At 36.1% G+C, this 23,158-nt stretch overlaps 1 protein-coding gene across 1 annotated transcript in view; it reads left to right on the top strand.

Moving 5' to 3' along the window:
• TMPRSS15 (transmembrane serine protease 15) overlaps positions 1-22,658 on the top strand; it is a 57,924-nt gene extending 35,266 nt beyond the window's left edge. Inside the window, exons 18-28 of the mRNA XM_075491846.1 lie at positions 1,045-1,170; positions 1,644-1,775; positions 4,234-4,344; positions 7,058-7,190; positions 13,032-13,127; positions 16,628-16,677; positions 17,123-17,297; positions 19,216-19,397; positions 19,645-19,740; positions 20,660-20,799; positions 22,503-22,658. Of these exons, the coding sequence (XP_075347961.1) occupies positions 1,045-1,170; positions 1,644-1,775; positions 4,234-4,344; positions 7,058-7,190; positions 13,032-13,127; positions 16,628-16,677; positions 17,123-17,297; positions 19,216-19,397; positions 19,645-19,740; positions 20,660-20,799; positions 22,503-22,658 (1,397 nt within the window). The remainder of the gene's footprint in view (positions 1-1,044; positions 1,171-1,643; positions 1,776-4,233; positions 4,345-7,057; positions 7,191-13,031; positions 13,128-16,627; positions 16,678-17,122; positions 17,298-19,215; positions 19,398-19,644; positions 19,741-20,659; positions 20,800-22,502) is intronic.
• Positions 22,659-23,158: the final 500 nt, after the last annotated feature.

Below are 23,158 nucleotides of genomic sequence, written 5' to 3'. Positions count from 1 at the left end.
GTCAAATATCTTTATGTCAATGCAATGACAGACAAGGTGCTGAAAGTCCCCATTTTACCATTACACCTCAATGTATTTGCCAGGTTAATATCATCATCTCTTCTGTTAAATAATTAACTTTGTCTAGGGGCAAAGAATGTGTGTATGCATTTTGCAAGGGATCCTCTCTTTATTAAATGTTTCTTAACATACTAGTGAAAAGACATCATTATTCTACTGATGTTACTTGATTTAGATTAAGCTATAGCTGGCAAAAGTGAAAATGTTTCAAGGTGGTCCACTATGTGCTGTTGATGGATGAAGCAAGGAAGAAAACTTTGTCATTGCTTCTTAATGAAATTTTAATTATTTATTACTTCACCTTTAACTGGAGAATTGTGTTGGGATGCTAATCACAAGAGTTGTAATTTTGTGTTTCTGTTCCACTTGAGATATGGCTCTCATTTCCAGGTATTAATTCCATGAGTTCCCAAATGAGATTCCTACTAGTGAGAAAATCCTTTTCATTCTATGAACAGATTAAAAAATTGTTGGTTTTTTTTACTTTCTCTACAAGATTTCCATAGTATCCATACTTACATAGATTAAATATGATAAAGCATAGGCTAAACAGAAGCAAATACTTCTTCTCTAAAACGACATCTAACTTGAAAGACAGGCTTGTGTGACTCATTATAGAAATTAGCTTACTATCAAATAAGACTTAAGTGACAAGACTATTTATCACGTTTTCCCAGTTACAAAAGAATTAGCTTTGTTACTTTAGGGAAACTCACAGTTGTCATGAATGGTAAAAAATGCATGTGTGTATGTCTTAGGAGCCTAAATCCAGTTTTCAAAAGTGTTTTGAAGAATAAAAGTCAATTGAATTTTGGATCTTGACAGCATAAGTTTCTTTAAAGATAAGATTTAGACTTCTAAGTCTCTTAGGTGATTCTTAATAGTTTGGCAGAGATTGCCCCTCCCCAAATCCTTCAACGTGAAAATGACACTAAATGTAACAACTTAAAAGGTGATTTTTTTGTGTGTGCTATTATTTTCTAGGTGTGTGGTACTTAAATGCTGAAAAGGGAAAAAACATTCAACTTCATTTTCAGGTTTTTGATCTGGAAAATATTCTTGATGTAGTTGAAGTCAGAGATGGCAGAGGACCAAATTCCTTACTTTTGGGCAAGTAACAGCACTGGGTACTAAAATGAATGTAATCAGACAGCTGGAGCAAACTGATGGATATAATATAAAGGAAATTAATTCTCTCTAATTTCATTCTACATTTCTTCACATTTTTGGGTCTCAGAATTTAGGAGGAAAACTTGAGAAAGCATAATGTATGTGACATCACATTTCCCAAATGTTTGTACACACTCAGCTTTCTATGCAATCCAAACAAAATTAACTTCTCAATAAATAAAACTGCTTATGTATGTGGACAAACAGAAGCATAATCTCTTAGTCGAACCTTATTTTTCTATACTGATATGTCAAATTTGAGGTTGAGCTTTGATCATTGCAGTCTGATAGCAGTTAGGTTTGGGGGAATAACTGTATTCATGGGGTAGCAGTATTTGCTTTTGAGCCCAAAACATTTTGAAATACCTAAGAACAAAATAGTTTAAACATATTCATGTTCTCCTGGAGAATAGCTGTCTATACAGGACAAGACCCATTGCCAGATGTCTTCTCTACAACAAACGAGATGACAGTAATCCTCCTTACAGACAAGTCTGCAACAAAGAAGGGATTTCTTGCAAACTTTACTACTGGCTACCATCTAGGTAAGCATATAAACCCTTATATTTAAGAGGTTATACCACTGGTCAAATACATTTGAGAAAAAGTGGAGAGTGGAAGGTGACTCTCAGCCCTTGATCAACAGAAATATGAAAAAGTTAAAGAGAAAAAGCCTAGCAGTCACCCATCTGTACTTTATGTTTTCTAGCATGAAAAGTGACGGTTTTGTTGCTCTAGTGTAATTGGACCAATATCAGTATCATCTGCAACTCTATGTGATATTATGTGAAAAATTGATTCCGGATTTTGACCAAAAACTATTCAAATGTTAAGAGGGTAAATATGAACTATTCCCTATACAAGCCCCAGAGAAGAACATCACTTTGTGACTCATTTGAATGTGTTATTAATGTGTGTTTAAATGCATTTGTAAAATATTTATTATCGATCACATCCACTAGAAGAGAAAAATGTATATGATAACTCTGATTAATGTTTGCAATAAGTCCTCCTTGCATCTTTAAAAATTTGGTCCTTAGCGTGTGAAGGATCCGGGAAGAGTTAGTCTTTTAAATATTTGAGCAGCAGTGTTCTGGTCCCAGCCAGTCCCCTTCTGAAAGATTCCTGGTTTTGTTTGGGACTGCAATTAGACTTGTCACTCATATAAGTAATTCAGCAATCAGCTCTGTAAAACCATGCAAAATAGAGCCAAATGCTAAAGTACATGGAAGAGCAATATGCTTACCAGGACAAATACTTACACTAACTCTAGGCCAAATCTTGACGGAATTAATTAGAGGCTTTGTGTTACTTCTTTGGAAGTCTGATAGCAGATAAAAGAGAAAGAAAAAGCAGTATGTAGTCAGAGATGTGTGAAGTACCATTCATTTGCACAGACAGAAAGTCAACAAGAATCTATGGTCTTTTTCCTACTTTAAATATCTTAAAAGGCAAGTGCTTCCCAGCATGTTTAGCTAGCTGCAGCTTTTTTATAGATTAACAGTAATAATAATATTAATCTTCTTAATCTTCAAAAAAATCTTAACCATTGATTTACCTTTGTAAAATCAACTCCATTCAGTCCCGTTATGCAAGACTGAGAGGTAGGTTTATATGGACATACGGCCATTTTGCTACTTCTTGTTCTGCCTTCTTGATCACATCTGTTCAGTCCAACAACACTATGCCTTTTCTTTTTAGCTGGCTCAACATCTTTGCTGAGCCAGCTTTGCCCATATTTTGTTGTAAAGTAAAAACTGAGTTTAGCAAGGCAGAGTTCTCAAAGTGGCCATTGCCAGTTCTGGTTAAATACATTAAAAAGGTTCCATTTGCAAAAGAATTATGCTTATTCATGATCTTTGCAGCCAAAGGACAGAGACTAATATCATTAGCATGCAGGCCCAAGGGTAAAAGGATTGTCAGTAAATAAATTAATTTTACAAGAAAAGCAGATTTTTCTTTGTATTTCGTTTTTCCATTAAATATTAAGTTTTTGAAAAGGAAGCGTAATTTGAAAATAAATACTTTTTGGCAGTATGCAATATAATAAAAAACCTGTCTAAGTGAGAACTAAGTTCTATGGAAAAACTAGCATCAGTTATGGCCACTGAATGTGTGAAAATCTGGTTCAGGCCTTTTATAAACCCTATTCTTTTACTTCCATATTTTACAAAAGGCCATACTGATTGATGAATGAATCATTTTATATGAATATTAAAAATTCAGAAGCAAAGCAATTATCTTGCTTTAAATAAGACTTCTAGATAATTAAATGTTAAAGTCAGTAAGTCCAGAAAGGTAAAATAAAGAAAAAAATAATAATTTTACAATAGAATTTAAGTTTATGACTGTGTATTTCCTGTAAATACATAGAACAGTGCCATGAAAAATGCACTTTGGCCATAGAAAGAATTATAACTTTATACTTACTCTCTATCTGATCTGCTTTTGTTACATAACTGATACTGAAGTAGCTTAATCCTACTTTTGTGAATGCTTTCCTCATTCATTTCTGTTACTTTTGTCTCTTCCACCTTTCCTCCCAGACAGGCTTCAAAAGGAGACTCTTGGCTTTCAATACCTCTTTACTTGTATGTTTGACTTGACATACTTTAAGGTCTCTAAACTTTTGTGAAAGTGCCGAACATCTGGAACTTGAAATCATTAGTCATTTTTGAGATAATTTAATCAGGATTTGACTTTTCTCATCCCCCCAAAGTTTATTACATGTAACAGAAGAACACTAGTAACTGAGCAATGCTAACTACAGCAGAAACTACAAGGTATAATACTGTAGATTTTATTCTTAATTAGGTTCTATTTATCTGATAATAATCTTTATTTTGAAAAAGAGATGGATAGGAAAGGAAAGGAAAGAAAAGGAAATCAAAGGTTCTGCATACTATCCACTCGATTTTTCTTTCAGGTGAACTGTATGATCTCCAGTGAACATCAGCCTTGCTCATAATTACGGATTAATTTTCCCTTCCTGTTTTCCTTCAGGAGCTTGTGCAGTTGACGAGCATCAGTGTGGTAGCGGGGCCTGTATACCGTTGCAAAACCTTTGTGACAACCTGCCTCAGTGTGAAGACGGCTCTGATGAAGCAAAGTGCAGTAAGGTTTCCTTCATGCAAAGAGAAGCAATGCATGCATATTTGGTAGGAATTACCTGGGAAAGGAGCCACAAAATATCAGCTAGCAAAAACTACTGCAGCTGCATGCAGGCCATGCCAATTTACACAGCAATATCTCACCGAGTTTGTCAGGGCCAAAAAAGCAAAGTCACTTTTCTGAGATAGTGTATGTAAGCTGGTGAAGACCTCTGGAAAAGGTAGGAAGTTTCTCTGTGCTTAAAACTGTGGCTGCTTATAATGGCCTCAAAATTAAATGAAAACTCATTCCATGCTTTCCTTCTAGAATTTCGTATTGCCAAATTCTAACCCTCTTTGCTGTAATTAATTTGAGTTTCACAACGGTATACATTCTGCAGCGTAGGGTAGAGAATAAGAGTCTTCTTGATGGAAATTCCCAGATAGTCTTGTGAGTGTGAAGCCAAACTGCAGTATGTGGCACCCTCCAGCCTGCCTGGACTCCATCTTGTGGAGGCATTGCCATAGGGTGAAGGGATAGCACAGCTGCAAAAGCAGCAGCCATTGCTCAGAGTGGGTCTGCACGTTCCTACAACAAGGAGACCAACAGCTGCTATTGCTTTGTCCTCTGGTAAAATGGTTCTTTCCAAAATGTAGAGGTACAGTATGTGGCTTCATTTCATATAACATGGAAATAGCATTCTCTAAACAATAATTTAAATGTAAAACTGATGTTAAAATCATGTTGGGCCTAGCACAGAAATTAAATTGTTCTTTCTGACAAAGTGCTGTTCTGACAATCTGTTATGGAGCACTAATGGAAGAGTTAAAAGCGGGCTTTTAAGCTCAGTTATGACAGACATAAAGACAACATCATCTTCCTTTGTTTTAAAGAGGACTGCTAGGGATCAGATATGTCCTTGGATGTGTGCTGATAGTTCTCATTGATTTCAACGTCTTTTACATGCATATATATATATATATATATATATGTCCCTATATATGGCGCATATATATATGTATACATATATATATGTCCCAAGGCACAGAGTCACTCTTTGCATTAGTCAATTAGCTATTTTGTTGCAAACATACTGTTCCTTTAAAATGCATAGAATAAAATTCACTTCAGCTTCTTCTTAAGCAAAGAGGCCTTGAATGGGTTTTTCCAGCCATTGCTAAAGAAGATCTGAACAAGGTAACCATCACCTACATTAACATGATGTACATTTTCCCAAAGATTTATTTTGCCATAGGTTGTCTATTACTTCATAAAAAATTACCTCACATTAAAGACTGGGAGTATTGTTTCCAAAAACCCATTTAATCCAAACATTGGCTGAATCAATCTAAACCTTAAAATAAAATGACAATTCAATTAGACATCCTCACATTGAGTCTTTTCAGTGTCCAAAACTCTTGCTCATTTTCCTGAAACCGATTTCAATTTCTTATCAGAAGTGGTAATTCGAACTAGACAAACTGTCATTTTCAAATACTCCAACTTCTGAAACTTCCCAGGGACTGTAAAGAAAAGGCATAGCATACCTCTTCCTTTGCAGAATTCTAAAATATATGACATTTGAATTAAGCAGTTGTTGAGTGTTCAATGACTCTCTTATTCATTACCAACAATGTATTTGGAGAAGAACATGGATGTGATGAGGAGAAAGGAAAAGGATTTATAGTTCAAGTAGAAGAGAGGAGAGGTGTCAAAAGTAATTTGGAGAAATCTTGCAGTGCAAACAATTCTGAGATTTTTCAAGACAGCTGGAAAATTTCTCATGACTGGGGTTTAGCATTAATTAACTACTGTATATCACTTCTTGCATTCATGCACTCTGGATGTCAAAGAGGCATTCCTAAAAATCTAATTTTTTTTTTTTTTTTTTTTTTTACTGTATTGGGTATGCTTTACTTTTTTGTGGAAATATTTTTGTGGAAAAAGGTTTTCTGGACAACTAAGATTTAAAAAAAAATATATTTTGGCCACTAGTAAATTTCAAATGCGTTGTATGTTTTACCCTACTTCACGCTGGCAATAACTGTCATCTGCCTGAAATGCAGCTGTAGCTCCTGAGACATATATGGGATTCTGTTGACATTCATAAACCTTATGGTCCAACTTCCTTAGTCTCTATGCCAATAGCATAAGATTTTTCACCAAATACTTCATGAGTTTCTGAATTTTTTTTCTGAATATTTTGTTTTGGGAAAAGTTTTGATAGAAAGATTGGTTTTCAGGGAGCTTTTATTATTTGTGTGTGTTTTAGCTAAAGCTGCAATGAAAACAGTGAAAATTCTCATAGCAATCGGAACTGGAATATCCAATTTTTCTGTCATCTGTGGTTTTAACCTTATTTCCAATCAGTGTTACTGAGTATCATGTAGCTAAAGCTTCACGCAGTATCTGGAAATTACATAATGCTGGCTAAGAAAAAACATTGGTTAGAGTTGATGGAAAACTGTTTATTGTCTATTCGTGAGATTTGCAAAATACAGGGTATGAGACTCTCCTGTGGCAGAAATATAGAAGGAGATAACAATAACATTTCCTTCCTGTGGGAACACAACATCCTGGAGATGCTGGGTTTATTACCGCTGTAACATATTGTAACTTTTTTTTGTTCTTTGCTGGCGATAATAAATCTGTTTATATGACATTTCTGTTTGCTTGGGGTGGGGGGGAGGGTCATTTACTACCTATCTAAAATGCTTCTGTCCATTTTGGTCTACAGTGAGATTGCTTAATGGTTCTCGAAGCACCGAAGGGGTGGTACAGGCCAGGATTGGAAAGACGTGGCACCTGGCATGTGCAGATGATTGGAATGAACAGATTTCAGACAGTGTTTGCCAGCTGCTGGGGTTAGGGTGAGTGAAAAATATTCATTGTCCTTGTAACTTGTTTGCAGGTTTGTTGAGTCTGTATATTAATGTTTTCCTCATCATTTTACTGGTGTCTTTACCACCCAAAAAAAAGGCAAATGTATTTTTCTGTGGCAAGTGAAGTGCTTGGTGTGCCAACCAATTTGTAAGTGTCGCAAACCCTGTTTTGATAGCATTCATTACAGGACTGATGACTCTGAATATGGCAGATTAAGCATGAGGAGACATATTGGAGAACATTGGGAGACTGATGTGGAAGTATTAGTCTTTTATCACTTCATGTCATCATTTACGTCTTCACTTTTATGAGGATGGCTCAAGAGTAAAGCTGGAGCAAACAGCAGCCTTGGCTGCTCTGCTATCATACTAATGTTCATTTCAAGTAAATTCAAGATAAACACTTGGGTATTCTGCTATTGGGCTCCCAATACATTTCATGCCTATCATTAGACCTGAGCTGCTGGGAAAGGAAACTGTATTTCTCTTGAGGTATACTTAGAGGGAGGAGGGAGGAGGGAAGTATATAACTGAAAAAATAGATTTGGCTTCAGTCACTGTTCAGCAGAATTTCCAGGGAAAAGGTGGGGAGGGCTGAGTGCAGAATTGCTGTATTTTTCAATCTATGGTAAAATTTATGGCCTAAATTCTGGCCTGCCTTACACTGTATGCAACTTCACTGCCATCCACTGAATAACAAATAGCTTTCCTACAGTGCTGAGGCTTTTAAGGAATGTCACTCATCCAAGTAATAATCAAATTAAATTTGAAGCTTGCAATTCATTATGTTGGTCTCTGACCAAAGTTGGATGCCTGCAAATGCCCTTCTGATAAATTAATTGTAGAAAACACAGAGGTAGGAGGACTTAGAAAAATATCCAAGTGTTATTTGAAAATACTTTTTATCATTGGATGAATGTGTATTGGTTTGGTTTTTCACTTTTTTCCCTTTGAGTAGGTACTGCATTTACGTAAATATCAGATACTTGCATGCACAAATCCTGATTGTAATTTATGTATGTAGTTGTCTCATTTACGCATGCATATAACATACAAACTATGACTAAATGTTCTTCTAGTCAAATACCTTGTCCTATACAGCGGCCTTCTTCCTCTGATCCTTTCTCCCCCTCCCCCACCTCCTTTCCCTCTATAACTTCTGGACACTAGTCATTTTGTGGTCTATTGGTTTAATTTACATTTTTATATTTGATAGGCTTCAGTGAACTTTGCCTTCCACAGTACTTTCTATTACCATTTAAAAATTACTTATGCTTTTGTCTCTATAACATTCTGTCATAATATGTTTCAGTTTGTCTCTATAAACTAGTCAGATATACTTGCTAAAAAAAATCCTATTAAGTTTCCTAGTTACTGCTTTTTATTCCATTTCTCAGTTTATTACATGTTCCCATTGCCAAGAAAAAGTATTTTTAAACGTCAATTGCATCACATTCTCGTATCCTTGGTGCTACTCCTGTTACTGATCCTACAGAATAAGACAAAACTCTCATATATATACATATATATAAATCCTGTAAGCATCGCACTATTTCTGCTTTCCACAAATCCCTCTGTAGCAGCATACTCGTTAACAAGTGGCACCATATTTGTTACTAAATGGATGTTTGTAATAACAGGTCTTGAGTAGGTTATAGCTCATGCTCCTATACTGAATAATTACCTAGAATCATGCTTTATTAGAGAAAGAGGCTAAGGTTCATCTAGGACAATTTACTTTTGCTGTTAATTGCTTATACATTTGCTAGTCTCATTTACTGTTTAATTTATGAAAAGGACTAAAATGATAGGAGTCCTGTAGCATCTCCTGATTATTTATGTAGCTGGGCTAGAAAGTGCAATGTTCCACATAGATTCTAATATATCACACATGTGAATCCTTTTGCCTCAATTTTTCTAATATGTGACTGTTGCATTTGTGATATGTGCCAAACAGGAAGCAAATCTGGAGGCATGCCTATGTGTTCATCTACAAAATATAGCTTAGGCAAATCATTTACAAATATCCTTAATGAGCCTGGAGTGCAAGGTGAACAAATTGGTGCTCTTGAGAAACCTGAACAAGTTCCTTTGCTCAGCTTGCACCTGTAACTGTGTGCATCTGACAACACTGTTAACATCTGAGTATTATTAGCATTGCTTTTCCTTGAACCAACACAATCATACATTGAGCTTTTCACCATTGTACTGATCTGGTGTGAAACACGCTTGTTTCTCTGGGACCAGAGCCAGCTGGGTCTTTACTGAATTGTACCCAGGAATGGGGGCAGACCTTGCAATTTTGCCATACCCAAAAGTCCAACAAGGACTGAGAGTTTAGGACTTGCTCTCAACCCTGCAGTCTGTTTTCTTCATGAACTCACAAAATTCTTGAGAAGGAAATGAGTTCATTGGAATACGTCTTGTTTGAGATTTCCAGGTCAATTAGGTTTTCGTCCTCCCCACTTATGAATGGTCAGTAACAGCTACATGCCTAGCTCCTTGAGACATCTCAGAAAATCCTGTCTTTGACTGTCAGACCCAGGTTCTCCAGTGTGCTGAGACTATCATATACGGCCTGAAAGGGGTGGAAATGAAACCCCAAAATTTATGCACAAAAAAAAATTTATTCTGACGGATAAATTAGGATAATAAACAGATAGCATGAGCTTACTCTGCTGTAGAGCCAATGAGAGTCATGTGCTGGATGTAAGAAAAAACCTGGTTCCCAGTGTGTTCAGGCTGTGTTTGCAGCATTGAGGACCAGAATTAGGACAGTCCTAATAATTCAGGGATAGACTTAATTTCATGTCAGTTGTCACCAAGTGTGCACTTTGTGCACTTTGACCTGAAAGCCACAGGAGAAGTCTCAATGATTTTTTTTGATTTATAGGTCCACAGCTTCACTTAGGATCAGACACTCCTAGTAAGCTTGGCTTAAACCCATTGCTTAAGAAGCTTCATTTAGAATCCAGAAAGTATAGAGAGGTTACTTTTATTTATAATTTGCAAATTTTCATATAAAAAATTGTGTGCACACAAGCATTTAGAAAACAGCAGCTCTTCATATGAATCCACACGTGAACAAAGCTTTTTTATGCCAAAGAAAGTGTTTGCTATTTGTAATTTTCTACCATTCTTCATTGTTTGTTTTTCTGTCAGAAAATCAGCAGATGAAACAGAAACACTGCCCTGTGTCTCAAACACAAATTAAACATCCCACAGCCTCAGAACTAAACAAAGAATTACAAAATGTGTGAACATAATTTCTTCAAATAAGAAATGCGGGTTTGGGGTTTTTTTAAACAGGGAAAACAATTGTAGTTATCAGACAATTGCACTTCTATCCTTATTCTGAATTTTTTTTCAGCATGGTACCACATCATCTGAATCTTTCCCAAAACTTCATACTGCTTATTGTTACTGAGCACATCTGAGACAGAGTTAGAGACTGAAATCATAGTGATCCATAGAGCATTTAGGTACATGAGGACCAATAATATCTGAGAAATTTACTGCACAGATATCTCTGTACATCTGTGTGTAAGAAACTTCCAAGGCTATTCTCTAAGTTTTCTGTTAGTTTTGCCTAGTGAGCATGTTGAATGGAACGAGGGTTACTTAACACCTAGGTTAGCCTCTTAAAGGCCATTTTTGTCACAACCTGCAAGATTTCTAAAAGATAATTTTCATTAACAGAAATTAAAAAGCTGTGACAATGTGTTTCTGGACCTGTAGAACAAACTATATTCTTGTTACTAAACTGAATATCTCCAGGAAAAGTGTATGATTTCTTATACTTGCAGAAATGCTTAACACTCTTCATTTACCAATAAGTTAATTAAAAGAGTAGATTGATTTTTGCGGTCACTCATAAAGCTTAGAGATTTCCGGCTGTGTGTGCTTCAGCGCACTAAGGAACCAAATGAAATTATCAAAGGTTTTCTCAAAAAAGGGCTTCGATCTTGTTTCAAAAAGCTGGGGAAGCTTAATAAAGCCCCTGTGGTTACAGAGAAGCTCAGAGAAGTTCCAAACTGTAATCCAGAAATTTCAACATTTTTAAAAATAAAGAAGCAGAAGAGTGCAAAATAGTTTGCTCAATCTTTGCTGAAAAAGAACAAGAAAGATGCTGAGGTGACATGAGAGATCTTCACAAGTATTATGAGGTTGGTGGAAGCTTTGACTTGGAAGGTTTGTAGTGTTTGCCCTATTACAGGGTCTGTTACAGTAATCTAGTAAAACACACATGCATTCAGTTGAAGTTTCCTGGTATAATGTGCCATAGAAAATGTAAGCCAGTAATATTCATAAACATACATACTCTAAGCTTTTCCTGGTAGCATGTTCATTTTTTACATTGGTAAAAGCTCCTGCTCACTAACTTTCTCAAGAACCAACTTAGTGACTTTTACACACATTTGCACTTATCATAGCTCAGTGATTAGACTGTTCTCAGCGAAGTTCCTCATTGTAGAATTTGACTCTACCTTCCTGGGTTGGCACTTTACTACTCTCCCAGACTGTCTAAAAGGTCAAGTCAGGGTTCTGGGAGAATCTCTGAAGTACATATTAGAATACTAGTGTTTTATATTGAAAAAAGTCTGTACACTAGGCTGTACATATATCTAGAGAGAGAATTAGGCGGACTTTGTCATTTCCAGGTTGAGAAATGCTGCAGTAATGACTTTTTCAGTAGGGTGGGTCACACAGCTCTCCCAGGGGCACAGCAGGGCTATTGAACACCTCCTTTCTCCTATGCCTAGTCTTACTCTCCATACACAGCAGATTTGCAGACAGATTGTAGACTTCATACTTCCCAGGAGAATGAGATTTACTGCACTTGAAGAGAAGAGATGGTACTTCCTTGCTACACAGGTGCTCCCTGTGTATTAAACCTGCACAAATGGTTCTCTTCTTGCTCCTGAGATACGTATGGCTAAAGGGTCAGATGGGAGTAGGTTGTCACCCCCCAAAAAATTATGTAGTCTGACCACAGCTATCTTTTTTCCCCATGCTTCCTAACAGAAAGCAAATATGTTTCTTCGGTGTATGTTCCAAGCTGGTCATATGCAGTGTCACAAAGTATATGAGGCAGAATGGGCTATAAAGTAAATCTGGATATGGGTTATAAACATCAAAACAATTTATCTCACCAATAGTACACAGAATTCTTGGTGTTCAAAAGGCCATCGTTACAAAAAAAGTGAGTCGAGGAGTACACCCCACTTCAGAGGAACTATCCTGTTCAATAGCAAACATGACACCCTTGACTTATTCCACAAACAATTATTTTGATTTCAACAGATCTATGACGTGAAACTTAACATCTAAGGAAGGTAGCATTTATTCCATTAGATTCCTCATGATATAAAATATAGTTTCATTTCTTCTCTAGGCACAGAAGTATAGTATCAATGTAATTACTCCCCCTCAAAAAAGCAAAACTGACATTCCAAGGTTCAGCTATTACTGTTCTGTTTTGCATACTAAGTTTTAGCTCCATATATTTAAGAATTGGTACTGCAAACCCTTCATTGTGGCACAGAAAAGCAGAAACTGATAATTTACTGCTATTAAAGTAATTAATTTCTGTCTCTTTCAATCTTATTATAGCATTAGAAACCTTAGAATAAGATGTAAGAGTGAAAGTACGTAAGTCGTGTTTTAATCCATGTGTCTCAAGCCTCAAAAATCTCCTGATAAATAGTCATTATTTCAGGAAAAAAATGATGCAGTTTATTCCACCAGCATAACCATTTCCCAAACATTCCTCCATCGGTGGAACAGGATAAATATCTAAAAATATGCATGTGTGTCTTTTCCTTCTAGGGATGTAAATATGTCATCAACCATATTATTCACTGGAGATGGCCCGTTTGTCAACATCACCAAAGCAGCTAACCACAGCCTAATAGTTACAAAGAGGTGAGTAGAGTGAGGTTTCTTCCTCATATAAAGGGTAACTTAAGGTATGGTGGTGATCATTTACACACTAATTTCTAGCTCAAGTTCATCTGAGATGTAACATGATTCTGTATGAGGTTCGGACTATAAACATATTCTCTGTCTATTGCTGAATTCTGTGTAACATTGGGCAACTCACTCTTCCCCTTCCATTCTTGTCCATCTGTTGTAAATTTAAAAGGAGAGAGAGATGGTTGCTACTTTTTTAGCTAGCATTCAGTACAATCTTAACTGAAATCTTTATACATTTACTGTGGAAACGATAAATACTGCTATTTTTACAAAACATTTCTCATCTAGAAATCTCTAAGTTATGGATATATAATATAGTAGAAGAATTAAAAGGGAGTGGCATTCGCCCATGGTTATACCGTAGTTATCACACTAGGTTCTCTCTGTAATCAATAGAGAAAAATAAGCACTCCAAATTGCGATCCATCAAGGCACCTCTTGAAATATGATGTCACACTCTATAATCCATTGATTTTATTGATACAGATTTAGGACTAAGTTTGGATTGCTAAGGTAAGCAATCCACAGACAGGTATCTATATTTAGACAAATTAGTTCCACTCAAAACTGACTTCTGGATTTGTCTCCACATTTAGAAGTGAATCATTAGATGAGATGATCCTTGGGATACATTTGATTATATTCTAATCTTTCTCAGTCCAAATAACAGCTTGAAGTGATTCTGAAGGGTTGTACAAACTGGTAGAGTTTCTTGTAGATTAAATGAAAATGTAACATTAGCACAGCATTATATCGTCAGGATTTACAGTACAGGATTTCTGGGATTTACAGTACACCTCCAAAAGGAGAAAGGCTTGCCATAATCAAATAATAATAATAATTAAAAAAAAAATTACTTCAGTTACTGTCTTTCTGCTTATAAAAGGGTTTGTTATACACATTTTCCTGGAATCCTACCAAAAGCACTGAGGCAGAAAATTACTGTCTAATTGTTAAAATGAAACCATGTTAAGGATGGCAAGAGTCCATATTCTTTCAGGTTTTCTTTGTAAACTCACCACATAGTAACAAAGCAGGAGACAATTCTTAATTTGCTATGCTGTATTTTATCTACAGTGAAAGAAAATATTTAAAAAAAAGATACATTTTATGTTCTAATTATACTCTGTTAATCCCAAAACATTTATCATTCTCACTGGTGGTGAAAGTATCTTAAACTAATGGAATATCATTGCAAGCTATTTTTCTTTTTTTCTTGAGTGGATGTCTAAACCAGCATTGTCACAAGAGATCTTAAAGAGCAGTAATGGTTTAAAGATGTCTTCCGTTAATATCTATTAAACACTAAAAAGTGATTAATGCAGGAGGAAATGGAATAAGTTCATTCATCTTAGTTGTATTTCTGTTGCAGAAATAGGTATCTTCTACAATGTTTCATCTGGACAGCTGATAGGAATCATTTTACAGGGTGACACTGTTACAGATTCACACTTTTTGTACATATAACAAATGATAGAAAGATCATGCAGATCTGATAATTAAAAAACCCAAATTCATTAACTGGTAATAAAATTATGAAACGTATTTCTCACATTGTCTTTGGTCTTTATTCAAGCATAACTACCATTGAAACAAAGGAAGGCACAAATAAGACTTGAAATCTATGGTGGCAGAGACAGCAAAACTGTTCTCTGATGCCCTTAGGTAATGTATTTCTTGGCAGGATAGCTCTGTAACAGGGCAAAATCCTGCCTTGAAGATATATGTGAGCAGATTCCACAGGCATAATTGCTTTTGCCAGTCCTAAGTGAAGATCATACTCACAGATATCCCAACTACTTCAGATTTCTGCGCAGCATGCTGCTTCATAGATGACACTCAGAGAGGCACATAGGATGGGTATGCAGCACATGCCATGCCTCTGTTGCCTTTTGGACTCTCCTGTGCTGACCAAGAGGCAGCTGAGGACTGGTGAATCAAAGCGCAGGCAAGGAAGTGGTTTTCATACTGTCAGATAGCTTCAGAAAGAAGAAAAAGCAGAGGCCCATGAAGTAATTTCTACTAAAGCAATCAGTAGGCGCTGCTGGTAGGACAAAGACCCTTGTTACATGCGACTCCCTGCTTCAATGTAAAAAAATAGGGACAAACCTGACATGTTGCACGTTAGTTTGGCTAGTTTACGCATCTACCGAAGAGAAAGTGTAGCACTGGATAAAGGAGCTAGTATAGAGTACCACTGACCACCCTTTTAAAGCCTGTGAAGGGAGCTTGGTCAAGAGTGTTTAGTTGCTATGAAGTTTACGCAGAAGATGGTATTGCTTTCCTGTGGGTTTATGTGTTTCTGGTTGTCCTCCTTGATGTTTGTCTCACTACCAAGGGACACCCTCATGAAGTTAATACAGATTTGAATACAAATCACAGAATTTGGTTTCCACTTCTTAAATTACAGCTTTAAAATTATGCACCTATCTTGAAGTGGAAAATGGCTATGTGAGATTATTCGGGGCTGGAGGCATATCTCATTCTTACCCCCTTTGTAATGAAGATTTAACTGAGGAGGTGGGGGGTGGTTACATTTCCCACTTGCCCTTCTTGCACCACTATGCCATTACAAAAATGCTGGGTCACATCATGCATTATTTCCCTCACAGTAGATATCAAATTTTAGAGCAAACATAGTGAGGGATACGTAATACCATATCACATTTAAAGTATGCTTCCTTTTTTCTATTTAAAAATGATGTGGAAATGCATACTGTAAACTAGCCATTGGCAGACTTTTTTTTTTCTCTCCGATATATTTCTGTGTGTATCAGATTTAAATTGCTAGCACACACACTGTCCCAAGTGTTCAGATTCATTACAAGCTATGAAGATAATCTTAAAACCTCTGGGTATCAGAAATGCTTGAGTAGTTTTGATCTGTGGTCTTGTGCTCTTCAGACTCTGGCTTTATATCTCTGCTAAATAATTTCTAACCCTGTATATACAGCTATATATTTTACAGTGCATTATAATCTTAGTAAAAAGATACAGTGATATCAAACTAACCTCTTAAATTCTTTGGTCACACTGATCTCTAGTGGTAAGGTACTGAAAACATCTCAAAAGGTAGAAAAAGTACCATATGCAGTTACAATTTTGTTGAGAATCTGTCACAGACAAATGACTCATTTCCCTAAAACACAAGGAGAGTCTACTTTTACTTCCATAACATACAACAATTAAGTGTCCATTGAAGAGGAATACGTACATTTAATATTATATATAATATGATGTTGTATATTTATAACTAAAATATTATTAAAACATGTAGAACAAAATATTATATTTAAATTTGATACTGATAAATGAATGTACTTAGATACATAAGTATATGTAAGCTTATATACATTTTTATATATGTCTGTGTATGTATGTATATTTGCCAGTCATTTAGTGTTACCTGGTGTGCAGATACTTGTGATTTAATTGCACTTTCATTCTAGAGAACACTGTTTGAACAACCTGGTGGTTCATCTGCAATGTAACATTAAACGTAAGTACACATACCTTGGGAATATTTCACACAGAAATCAAATTGTTCAGTCCATAAAGCCTAATGTTTATAGTTTGAATTGAAGGGTTAGGGAATGGACTATAAAAGCTATACTTGTAATGATATAAACAGAGGAAAATTTACAGTCTTCACTTGTTTTCAGAGTTAAGTATACACTAGAGATGGATCTATACTGAAAACACATATATAAAAAATCTGGAAGGTGTGAGGAAAGAACACATCTAAATCCAAGTTGTAAAGTTGCATCTTGATTTCAGCTATAAAACACCAAACCTTTTCCACAGTAATAGTATTTTTTAATAGCAGTTCAGATACTACAAAGCCTATTTTTCCAAGAATATTAGCTAGTCTAATAAAACATGCTATATTCCCCTAAAAACCTACAAATCTTTTTTTTTTAATTAATTATTTTATTTTATTTTAGCTTGTGGAAAACACCTGGTAACTCAGAACAATGGAACAAGGATTGTAGGTGGAAGCGATGCCAGAAGAGAGGCTTGGCCTTGGATAGTTTCTCTCCATTTTAATTCCAGACCTGTTTGTGGAGCTTCCCTTGTCAGTGATGAATGGCTGGTGACAGCAGCACACTGTGTATACGGGTAATGCTCATTGCACTCATAAGCTAACACTCTGATACTCCCACAACATGCAAGTATCCAAACGGTGGACAGTCGTCAGTAAAGCTGGGCTGAAGTATGACCTGAGCCATCGATCAATCCTGTATAGAGCAAAACACACTTTCAAAGGATCATACTGAAATCACTGGGGAGTGGCACTTTTTAGAGGGTTTCTAGATGTTTACTTTAGAATGAAATTAATATAAATTCACAAGTGCCTCTGGCTTCCCACTGACTCCGGGGTACCTTTCCAACTATCTGAGATGGCCATATGACATGCCATGTCTTTTCTTTTTGATTTTAATGATGATGAAACACTTGTTTTATGTGCAGGTTCACTAAGGAGGCATCAGATTATGAATAATTTGTGACACCGATATAAAAAATTAACAACTAGCTCACTGTTTAATTACTGTGTTTTGAATCACTTGTGGGCTCAGCTAAAGGCTCCTTTACTTTCTGGTAAACCCCCAGTCCTTACCTTAAGGCAGAGAATCATGGAAACTAAGCAGCATTTTCTGAACAATGAAGATTTGCACTTTAAATATATGGTATTAACACTGAGCATTTGCACTTAACCCATAATTAATATGGGCCTCCATTAATTCGTTGAATCTCTGCCAGTGGTGTAAAGGATGACATCATACCTCATAAAGGTAAACTCAGTGTTGCCTGTTCCTCCTGTATATTATCGTAGATTGATCAAGATTTCCTGTGCATCATTGGAATGAATCTTGATTTATGTGCATTGATTAGGCAATATGGGATATCCTCTAGATGGTGTTATTTGTACCTTATATTTAAATATTTTCTAGGGTTTGCTTCCATAACATCTATAATAAAAACAAATGCTGTAGAAGACACCTAGAAACTGGAATGGCAAAAAAAGAAACATTAATATTAAAAATTACAGTAGAGCTTTCGTTATAAATAGCTAAGTAGTAAGGCAGTGGAGACTATGCCAATACATTACTGATGCCTCATTGCATGACAGGAGCTATATTCCACACAAAGACACTGAAATGAGAAGGATCAAGCCTGCTTAGTTTTCACACAATAAATCCACGCCTGTCTTGGTACTTCCTTTTCACTTAAATCACCTTTCTTTTTGCACTTAAATCTCATTTTATCATCTTGACTTTGGTGGAATTTTCATAAGTAGAAGCTTGCAGTTTCACACCTTAATTCTGAACATTTAACTTAAACGCTCCTGGATTAGAACAAGATAACCTCTTGATGTCAAACCAAAAGATCAGCAGAAACCAATTCAGTACAACATTCAGGCTGAAAACATATTTTTGAAACTATGACCTGGTTGATTAAAAAACAGCAAATAATTAAGTTCTCCAATTTAAACATAACCTCAAACCAGCATGCGTAGCTCAGCAAAAAATGCAGATTATGTCATATTTTCTTTTAGCATATCTTTTTCAATTTAGATTAAAAAATTAAGAGACCAATTTTCTGAGTCTATGAGTTGCAGCATTTCCAATGACACTTTAGACCTATTATTCTTTAGATATTCCATAATAATTTTCTGGCTGGGACCGACATTAATTGCCTGGTGGGCAGTCAGCAGTATTCTTCACAGTGTTTAAAAACCCATAGTAATTTAGTTAATGTATTTTCCTCCTCTGCACTACTGTCTGATTAATTCTTTATAAATAATGCATTATAAGCTTAACATAAAAAAAATCAACCACATATTTCTACAGTGTGGATGTTTAAGATAGTAATACTATGACAAAATTGTAAGCACATCTGCTACATTCTATTTATTTTGACAAAATGTGCAAATGCTATGAATTACCATGAGGTTAAAGATTAGTATTTTACCTAACATACTTTTTAAAACTTTCATTAATCATTCATAATTGTGAATATTCCTTGCAACTTCTAGGAGGCAATTAAAACCATCTCAATGGAAAGCAGTTCTTGGCTTGTATGACCAATCAGATATGACACAGCCTCCAACAGTAGTTCAAACTATTGATCAAATAGTTATAAATCCTCATTACATGAAGCGTACAAAAGATGGTGATATTGCTCTCATGCACCTTCAATACAAAGTGCAATATACAGGTGAGTTGTTATTTTCCCATAAAACAGATTTACTCTATTATGGAAAACTCTAACTGCGCTAAGCATATGAGGGTGATGGAGTGGCTGTACATTTTTTACAACTTAATCATACTGGAGTCAGTCCAGTACTTCCTGGATATCTTGCCCAAAAAGTGGGTTAGAATTAATGTACATTTTCTTATGTGACTTCATAAAAACCTGAATACAGGGAAGAGGTTGAATCTGATTGCTTGTTTCTCATTCACAGATTACATACAACCTATCTGCTTACCAGAAAAAAATCAACAGTTTTTACCAGGAGTTAACTGCTCCATTGCTGGCTGGGGTAGTATTATGAATGAAGGTGGGTCATCTGCTTGGAAAATTATGGCAGACATGAAGCCATGAGGGAAAGCTTGCTCCTGACTCCACAGGGGTTGCTAAAGGCACATAGTTTAGACAGGTACTCCTCCATGTGAAAATTTGGGAACTATCCCCCTCCACTGTTCCTTCTCTAAAGCAAAGTAATAGAGTTATAACATATTTATGAGAAAAAACATACATATCTAAAATAATTAAATTATGAAAAAACCTTATCGCATCCCCTTAGAAGTTATGATGACTACTTTTCTCAATATGAAATATGTACATCTTATTTCCAGATATTGGGTGGGGGAGGAGGAAGATTAGTCTTTCTGACAATGTGCAAATGATTTTCCCCAGAAGAATACTGACTGTAGTGTGAAATGTATGTTCTGTTTGTATATCACATGCTCCAGATTTGGAGTCTCTGTGAAAAAATAAACATGCCATTTCACTTCCACAGTTGCTTGCACACGTTTGCTTCTACATTTTCAGAATAAAATTGCATTTACAATTTTGGGTAAGAATTAGTAACAGAAATTTTTATAAAAACTTGAAATATTCAATCAAAGTTACACAATGAATAGTGAGGAAACATTGGACAATCCAAGCTCCTAAGTCCTTAATTATCCCTTAGATCTCCCCACAGTGAGTTCACAGTCATTGATTTTAGTAATCTTGATTTAATTATAACCAAATTCAGTCCCATTACACAAATGAAAGACAGGATTCAATTAATGAGCACCGTTTAATCAGTGACTGTGTTACAGGGGTATAAGCCTGAATAATACAGCAGTGAGGCAGGGCTTCCTGCTGCTCGGTAGTGTGCCCAGCATGCTGGAACAGGAAAAACTATCGGTGTTCTGAGTGGGATGTACATATTTATTACAGCCGGTAAACATACTCTGTATTTTCATCAGGTCCCACTTCAGATATATTGCAAGAAGCAGAGGTCCCTCTCATTTCAAATGAAAAATGCCAACAATGGATGCCAGAATATAGTATTACTGAGAATATGATCTGTGCGGGATATGACATAGGAGGAGTAGATTCCTGTCAGGTAAATACAAGTGACTCATTTCCACTGCTAGCGTACACCACATCTAATTACTGAATAAAATGCTCCCTGACCCTCTAATCATTAAAACCAGGACAATCACTGTCCATGAATGTAATTTCTACTCACAGTATTTTGCCCATTTAATACTTTATCAGGATACAAGTTGAAAAGATAAAAATCTACTTTGTATCATCTTGACATAAACAACCATGGAGGGAGATAAACACGAGGACTGGAAATTTTCTGCACTAAGCTTTGAATAATTACTGCTGAGTAATTCCATGACAGAAAGAGGGACATACTTAGGGAAAAGCAGAGTACAGAGAAATACATACCAAATAGAATGAAGTCTCAAAAATGCTTCATGCAGGGAGAGAGAGCAATGATGCTTTTCCCCAGAATCTGTAGACTCTGGAGACCTTTTCTAAGTGGATGCCACAGTATTTTGGAGAGGCTGCCTTTCTGCATTGTTCTCATATGCTGCTCCCTGGGGATCTAGTTTTTATCCATTTCAGCTCTGCTTATAACACACTGTTTCTCTTTGAGGATGTAGTCAGAGCTGGCTGTCACATAATTTTTCTTCCAGCAATATGGAGTCTATGGCATGGAGACCGGCTGGTTCTCCTTAAGTCTGATGAGGAGGACTCTCACATAATTGCTCTTGCCTTGCCCTCACAACCTAAGCCTTCATCAGGTGCAGTGACTTTGGCTAGTTTAGTCTAGAAGGAGGAGTGTATGCAAGCCTAATTTCACTTGCCGTTCCTTCAGCCTCTGTGGCTTTCCTCTTTCCTTTTTGTCTTCTGAACCTCATACTGAAAAAAAGCAGTGTGGCAGTGTAGGCTGATATAGAGCACAAGTGACCAGTGTTGTGATCAATGACCATTCAACCATGAGCAAAGATGAACAAGTGAGTCCTGATAGTGCTTCAGCCTTTAGGCTGCTGTCACAGCCTTTGAACTTTTGCGGATGCCCTAGAGTTATGGGCAGAAGTATTTTAATGGCCGAGTCCTTGCAGAACTCTCCCATAAAGCTCCATTCACAGGGCCATGAGAAGACAAAAATAATACTCGTTCAATTAACTCAACAGACAACGAAAAATAGTCATTGTTTTCTTTCTCATCAAAACAAGACACTCATGGCTGACTCATCCCCCACTCAGGCTGTGGGATGAATCAAAGTTGGTCTCCCATACTCTATTGCAATGCTACATCTGCTAAACTATTGAGAAGGAGGTGTGATAAAAGGACTCCTCCTCTTCTGGCAACCTTGCCATCTTTTTCTCTAAATTTGAAATTGCAGAAAATTCTATTTTCGGGGTGACCGAAAATAGAACTGCATTTTGGCTGAATAGATTCAACTAAAAAATAATCCTACACATTTGCCCAGGCTTTGTGAAAGATGAAGGGCTAGACGTAAAAGTAATAAGCAAAAAAAATCATTGAAAACCCAGTCCTGTATTGAAATACTGTTAAGAGCTTAAGATCACATCTTTTTTTTTAAAAAAAAAAAAAAGAAAAAAAGGAAACGGATTATCTCAAGAATTTTTCCACATGGAAGAATTCATATTGATCTCGCTTCTGGTGCCCAAGACATATAGGGATACAATGTCTACAATTAAGGATCAATATGAACAAAACATCATAAACAGGCTCTGCTTCAGAGTTGACACTGTTCACTTTTAACTTTTGAATTTCATATTGCAGGGAGATTCGGGTGGCCCTCTGACACTTGAAGATGGTACCAAGTGGTTTTTGGTTGGTGTAACATCATTTGGCTATGAGTGTGCACTTCCCAAACGACCAGGAGTGTATGTTCGAGTCACCATGTTTGTGGATTGGATCAAAAAAATCATCTATTAGCTTGATATTTTTTAATGATAGAAATGGGATTTAAAGGTTGAAAGTAAGCCATTGTATAATGATGTAAACCAGACTGGCATTCCAATCTCACAGTTAGAAAAACTGAATAAATATTTAAATTTCAGGGAGGAAAATATTAGTAACTGAGAATTCCATTACCAATTGAGAGCAGTATTTCAAAACAGATGCTGTGGTTTTGTTAATAAATAGTTTTATCATTTTATTTTTTTTTTTATATAAGACCATGGGGAAATGGTTTCTTTGAACACCAGTGCATTAAATGCATAGTGGAGGGGGGCTTTACAAAGCACGGGCAGTAAAAAAAAATAAAAGTTCGCAAACTGCAGATGCTTTATTGAAAAATGGTCTAAATTATTAATTTTAGGCCAAACATTTTTTTTGTTTTGGTTTTATGTTTTTACAGTGTATTTTTCAACATGCATTTTCATTTCAATGCATACTCAAGGCTTCTCAGTGTAATCTCACCACATATCAAAATG

This window comes from Mycteria americana, chromosome 1, assembly GCF_035582795.1.
Source record: "Mycteria americana isolate JAX WOST 10 ecotype Jacksonville Zoo and Gardens chromosome 1, USCA_MyAme_1.0, whole genome shotgun sequence".
NCBI lineage: Eukaryota > Metazoa > Chordata > Aves > Ciconiiformes > Ciconiidae > Mycteria > Mycteria americana.
The sequence above is the reverse complement of the archived record's forward strand: the minus strand, read 5'-3'. Positions and strand labels throughout refer to the sequence as shown.